The 6,820-nt window shown below is 30.4% G+C and overlaps 1 protein-coding gene across 2 annotated transcripts; it reads right to left on the bottom strand.

The window, feature by feature from the left end:
- Positions 1-510: 510 nt before the first annotated feature.
- On the bottom strand, positions 511-4,231 carry LOC149496963 (CST complex subunit TEN1-like). 2 transcript variants are annotated; one of them, XR_016320314.1, is made up of 5 exons: positions 4,031-4,231; positions 3,343-3,487; positions 1,931-2,084; positions 1,267-1,797; positions 511-1,133 (listed from the first exon to the last, which is right to left on the bottom strand). XR_016320314.1 is itself a non-coding variant. In XM_089719892.1 (4 exons), the coding sequence occupies exons 2-4, from the start codon at positions 3,444-3,446 to the stop codon at positions 1,672-1,674; spliced, it is 384 nt and encodes a 127-aa protein (XP_089576018.1). In that variant the 5' UTR covers positions 3,447-3,487; positions 4,031-4,231; the 3' UTR covers positions 511-1,671. The 2 variants fall into 2 exon arrangements, 1 of the variants encoding a protein (XP_089576018.1); XM_089719892.1 differs by having other exon boundaries at positions 511-1,797.
- Positions 4,232-6,820: the final 2,589 nt, after the last annotated feature.

The raw sequence follows: 6,820 nt of genomic DNA, 5'->3' as shown, positions 1-6,820 counted from the left end.
TTTTATATACGGTTATTGCATGTTAGTAATGTTACTTTGTAAGTCAGAATCATTTAATAGGAAGTTACAAAATTAGTATATTTGGCATAGCATTTGGCATCCTTGGCTCTATATATAGACCCGGTGATTTATCTATAGACTAGGTGAGGGTATTTTACTCTCAATCAAATGCAAGTTAAGAAATAGACAGTTGAGCGGCCATGCAATAATGCCATGGCCAAAATCATTCAAAGAAGACAATGAAGTTTGGAATGTTATATTGCCACTCTACCATAAAGATTCAACTTATCGGAAATGGAGTCCTAATTGGAGAGGTTCGTTTATTATCAATTAGGTCATTGGAAATAGAGCGTATTGACTGATCGAATCCCAGCGAAAAATATACGCCCAATCCATTAATGGTAAGTACTTGAAAAAACATGTTCCTTCAATCTGGGAAGGAGTGGATCGATCAATATTTATGGAAATATGGGAAAAATCAATTATTTAGAAAGATGTTAATCGGTCAAATGCTAAAAAAGAAAAATGAGAAAATGAATATCAAAAGTATTATTTCGTTTAAGTTACAATCAATTGCCCGATTTACATCAAAAATCCTATCCTAATCAGTCAATTTATATCAAGAATCCCATTCTAAAAATGGTTGATTCCTACAGTAGAGTGAACTATCTTCAGATCTTCAACGAGTATGGTCTGATTAGTCACTAGAAGCCTTCTAGCCCCTCGAAGTAGGCATGAGCACAGGCATGACCACGGCTCCAAATCTCTAGTTTGAGTTTCAAATCTGTTGATTCCAGTTATAAAAGATATGGAATTGAAACCAAAACGCTTTTAAACGGTTTTAGAACTTTCGGTTTTAAAACTATAGAAAAAACAAAAAGACGCAGTTGACAAGCATGGAGAAGAAAGATAATCAATCAATTATCATCAGAATTGGCATTCAGGGAGAGTGGGCCTGCAATTCTGAAATCAGAAATTGGGTTTCTTCTTAATGTTTATGGCAGAGAAGTGGCTGTGGTAGTAGATCAGAGATGTTAAGAAATGAGTAAATACTGCATGACAGAGAGTCCTGTGGTTTCTATGCCAACCACAAAGCGTTTGACCAATATACGTCACGTCGTTGTTTCGTTAACCTGAGAATTACAGTTACGAATAAAAGATCAAGCATCGAATATCTCCATCCATAGCGAGACATAATTGCCACATAAGAGAGAATGAATATCACCACCAACAATGAGAATCAATGCCAGCAATTCTGGATCTTACCTTCTCAGAACATCATCTCCCTCTTTGTCCAAACTTCCCCTGCCACTCGCTATCTTCATAACATAACGATCTTACCAAAACCAGTGGCTATCCCAACCATTCACGACAACAAGGCCGTCTTTTCTTGTCGCTATTTCATTTTGATTTACTCTTGATCATTTATCTACAATCTCTCCATCATATTAATTTGCTTTCGTTTAAATGCCATATATTTATGTTCGTCAGTGGACAGAGCTCACTGCTGTAACAAACAGCAGGACAACCCTTGGTTTTTATCTCCATCAAGTCATCTCTTCACTGCAAAAGGTCATTGTTGCTTTCTTTCTCTACTACTCTTTTCTCACTGGTTAGGTTAAACAACTGATTTAATTATTGCTGCTCTTACATGGCTGCCAGGTGTGTGATTCAATTGATTTGATGATGACTTTTTATGTGGTCAGCTTGAAACTGACGCAATAGTTGTAGCGATTGATTATAAAGGCTGAGGTCAATGCCATCAACATTTCTACCCACACGTGCCTGCAGAATTATCTGAAACAAAACACAATACCAGTGTATGTTAACAACAAATTGAAATGAGAGGAATGGATGGGGAGACATGCAAGAGAGGGAGAGTCAGAGTGACCAGTGCAGCAAACCCATGAATGAATTATTTCAGTCTTACCTCATTATCAGATTGAATATGCAGTTCACCGATGAACTGATAGATGGAACCAATTCGGAAGCTAAGGTTTCTCAAGTGTTGGGTGTCAATCTTCAGAATAGCATTTCCATCAACAATTATAGCTATGGCAGTTTCCACAGAATATTCTTGTAACCTGCAGGAGAAACAAAAGATTTTCTAACATGTTGCAACATAAGATAATGAACTAACAATATAAAAGCATAAATTACACATAGTTGAACTGCTAGACTCTCCTAATAGAACAAACATCCCATGGATGAAACTCACAATGAATGGAAGTCGCCATTTGTTTCAAATAATTTAATCTGTATCAGCATTTAAAATCAAAATAAATGCAAGAGTTTATCCAATGGGTGCTTATAAACTCAGCCACATTTAAATGAAAGAGGTTAATAATTTTTCAGACCATAAAATCTGTTGAGAGGTAATATCAAATGTGACCCCAATATAGAAATTTCCTAAGCTTTCTAGGCACATGGTAATAAAACGAGTGCTTATATTACTAATCATTTATCAGCCATCATTAGATTTCTCTAACCTAATACTAATATTTCTGGCATGTAGTCGGTTCCTATTAAAGTCATGTGAAGGAAGACAAGGATTTTTTGATGTAGGTGCTGATTTGATGTGTAATGTTCCTTGGACAAACAACTTCAATACCTCAGAATATGTGTTAGGCATACCCTTCAAATCAATTCTGTCCAACACTCTGCTGCAACGACCGATGCCATCGCTTATTCCCCTTGCTACGACATTGCTCCCTTTTCCCATAGAATTACTACCACCTATACCATGCCACCATATCCCATAAGATCACGACTGCAATTTGGCTCTTCCAATTATAAATTTTTATCATAATCTAAACCTATATAGCAAGTGCATTTGCCCCCATGTCTCATCTTTATGACCATGTCCTATACCTCATCTGAACCTTGAGACTACCACCAACAAATAACTTTTAGACTTTAGTTATCACCATATCACCTCAAAAAGCCCTTCCTTCAGGTTCCTCTCCAAACATATCCAACAAAAATAAAACCACATTATTATCAATATCATTACCCAACACACAAACTTCCATCATTATTTTAAACCACCATTTTCATTTCAATCTCACATGTTTTCTCTCCAACAAACAAAACCACCAATACAGATTCTCAAATTAATTACACTTTCTTCCAACAAGGGAAAACTGTCCAACTTCTATGTTAGACTATATCTACTACAAGCATTACAAAAATCCTACAAGAACACAAATATCAAAAATCACAGTACAATGCAATTGGGGAAGGAATGTAACAAAGTAGGTATATAATAGTTAAATAATAATAATAATAATAATAATAATAATAATAAACTGATACGAACATTAGAAGGGCTTAAGACCTTACTTTCCAGTGATTCTAAGTGATGCTCCTTGCTTAAAGAAAGGTGATGATGGTTGCAAATCTTTCAACATCACCAATTCCCCATGTTTAATTGCAGGAAGTGCCATTAAACCAACACTACTCGCCCCCAAAGGCAGCTGAATTCTACCTGCAAATTAAGGAATACAATGATACAAAAGAAAATACAAAATGACCAATATATCTCAAAACATGAGTTATACATTGTAGAAAACCAAAAAACTTTCATCATTTACTTTGAGAACAACAATGTAGGAAACCCAACAAAACCTCAGAATTAATACCATTTCAAAAGCATAGTCAAGCAAATTTATCCACAAACCACAAATCACATAAACTATCTCAAATTAAGCATTCCAAATTACCATAAATCACATAAACTAAATCATGGATGTCCCAACTCCTAAGAATCCATATCAAATATAGTTGAAAAAACAAACCCTAAGGAATTGGCAAACATTTAAATCAAATAATTCGACATCAACAAGTGAGTAAAATAATCAACTGAAATAGACACAATAACACTGAAAAGAAAGTTGTTAATTTGCAATTGAAGTTTACCCATATATCAAAAGCAATTCTAAGTATTCGTTCGACTGAGAACGAAAGGAAAAAGGAGGAAGCAAAACGGAAAAAAAAATGAGAATGAAATCAAAAAAAATCAAGAACGAACCTTTGGCTGAAGAGCACTTGTACGCTTGAAGAGCACGAGCTGCGGAGGCGATGGCCAGGAACGAAAGCAACGGTAAGGTATAAAACTGTGGCTGTATAAGTGCAGAAAACGAGCGGCGCAGGGAAGGGCGGGAGGAGAAAATACGTTCGACTTAAGTTGAGTTTGGGAGGAGAACTTTCTGTTTGTATGATTAAATTCCAACCCTAGGCTAAACAACGACGTGGTTTTGGTATTGGATTCATTTCAACCTCCTACATCAAAATTACGTCGTTTTGATGGTAAAATAATCATTTTTATTATTATTATTTTTATTATTAAAGTTATTATTATTCTTAAAGTTATTAGTGTTCAAGAATGTGCGATACACGTTGTTACTCGTTAAATATATCCGTAGAATGATTATTTATAATTTATTTTTTATATATTTTTATTAATTTTTATAAAGACAATATAAAAATTCAATATTTTTATATGCAATTATTATATGTATAAAAATATATGCAAACCACTATCATACATAGTTATAATTATTTGATGAAAAATTTTAATAATTATTTATAATAGATTTTTTGACAAAATGGAATAGTAACAAAGTTAAAAATAAATAACCATTTGATCCAAGATCTCATCATATATAAAAATAAATACATATATAAATTATTAGTAATCAAATTTAAAATTTTTTTTGCGATAGTATACCAAAAAAAAAAAAAATCAAAAGTTAAAATTAGCACCTTAGCCATTAATAAGAATAAAGTCAGAAGTTTCCAATATAGCAATAGCAAAGAAATTTTTGATAGTAGAGAGTCTTTAATGAATTATTGATAATAAAAGGAAAAAAATCTTTAATAATAGCCAAAGAAAATATAATTATTTGATAAATTAAATTTTCAATTGAGTTATAATTTAAACATTTATCCCTTATTATCATAATAATAGATGTAATATTAAATCAAAGTATAATAAATTTTTAAATTAAAAATATGGAACAACTTAAAAAAAAAAGAAGTGTTAAATATTAAAAAAAATTACAATCATGATTCAAACAAAGTTTTATAAAAAAATTTAATAAATTTATCCTAATTGAAAATTGGTCAAGAAATTTAGATTACGGATAAAATAATTAATACCTTCAAGAGAATGATAAGGCTAAAAGTAGCTAATAATATTAACAAAGTAAACAAAATGAAATATGAAGAAAAGAAAATAATTTCAATTTATAATTTATAAATTTGATTATTTTTAGATTTTTATATAAAATACTTAAGTCATTTTCTAATAAAACTATAAATATGATTGATTTAATATTGGATTCAATCAAAACTTCTATAACAAGATTTTCATTCCTAATAAAGATTGGATAGAATTTTTCAGTTACCATTTCTAATATATATTTGATTTAATATTAATAAAACATATATATAGATGAAGTTATAATTATACTTATCGCAAGAACAAGAAATGATTGTAAATTCAATAATTCCAAATTAGCAAAGCTTGATGAAATAACTTGATAGTCAAAAGCAATAAATTCATGATAGTCAAGAGTAACAAATTCTTGATAGTCAAAACTCAAAAGCAATAAAAACCAAACATATACAGTGGTATGAGAGGATAAAATCCTAATTAGAATAGTATTAAAGTTCAAATTCTTAATTAGAGTTGGATTAAATTTATAATATTAATATAATAAAAGTAATAAATTGATATCATAATTAGAATAGAATTAAAGTTAAATTCCTAATTAGTAGGGATGGCAACAGGTAGGGTTCAGGTCGGGTAGTGCAGTACCCATGCCCAAACTCAATCTCATCCTCAATCCTCATACCTTATTGGGTAGGATTGAATGCTATACCCATCCCAAAATCCAATAGGTTTGGATATATCCACAGGTATCCATTATCCGTGGGTGCCTATGAGTATCCATTATCACATATACCTATTTATCCACAGATATCCATTTATCTACAAACTCATATTTTGTAAAAATTAAATTATATTGAATTAAAAAAAATTAAAGTATTTATTCAGATGGTTTATATAATACATAAAAAATGTGAAAATAAATTAATATATACATGAATGTTCTCATAATTGTAAATTAAAATTTTAATTCCAAAGTTGTTCTTCTTGTCGTAATACTTTACTCAAATGTAATAGTAGCAGACTCTTCAAGTGTAATTATAATAAAAATCAATTAATAGAATAACTAAAAAGATCATATAACAAAATTATTAAACGTAAAATATTATTATATTAACACTCTAAATCACCTTTCAAAAAAAAAAAAAAAAAAAAAAAAAAAAAAACACACTCTAAATCATTATTGTCATTATGATTTTTATCCATTATTTAAAATTGAAGTTTAAATTAAATATTAGAAATTAAATTTTAAATTTCAAAACCTAAAATTTTAAAAATTTGATCAATTCAAATTCATATATGAAAACTAGAGTGAAATTATTTTACACTAGACGACATTAAATCAAAAGTAAAATTATAATTTATATAGATAATTTATTACAAGTAACCCGATTTATTAAAACTTTCATACTATAATTTAAAAAAAAAATATTAAAATTTTAAATCTCTAGGGTTTGAATTTCGAGTGTAGGATCGGGTTCGGGTTTATAATAACAATATCCATACCCTACTTGTATCCAAAATAAAACTATCGGATTTTAACTATATCCTATCCAAACCAAGTCAAAACCCTAAAATTCGGGTTTTTGACTTGGTTCGGTTGGGTGCATATCCATCGGGTCGGGTTGATTTTGCCATCCCTATTAA

The sequence above is a fragment of the Jatropha curcas genome, chromosome 4 (genome assembly GCF_041381405.1).
Source record: "Jatropha curcas cultivar XTBG-Jc1 chromosome 4, XTBG_Jcur_1.0, whole genome shotgun sequence".
Taxonomy (NCBI): domain Eukaryota; kingdom Viridiplantae; phylum Streptophyta; class Magnoliopsida; order Malpighiales; family Euphorbiaceae; genus Jatropha; species Jatropha curcas.
Note: the sequence above shows the minus strand (reverse complement) of the source record. Positions and strands in the feature narration are given on the sequence as shown.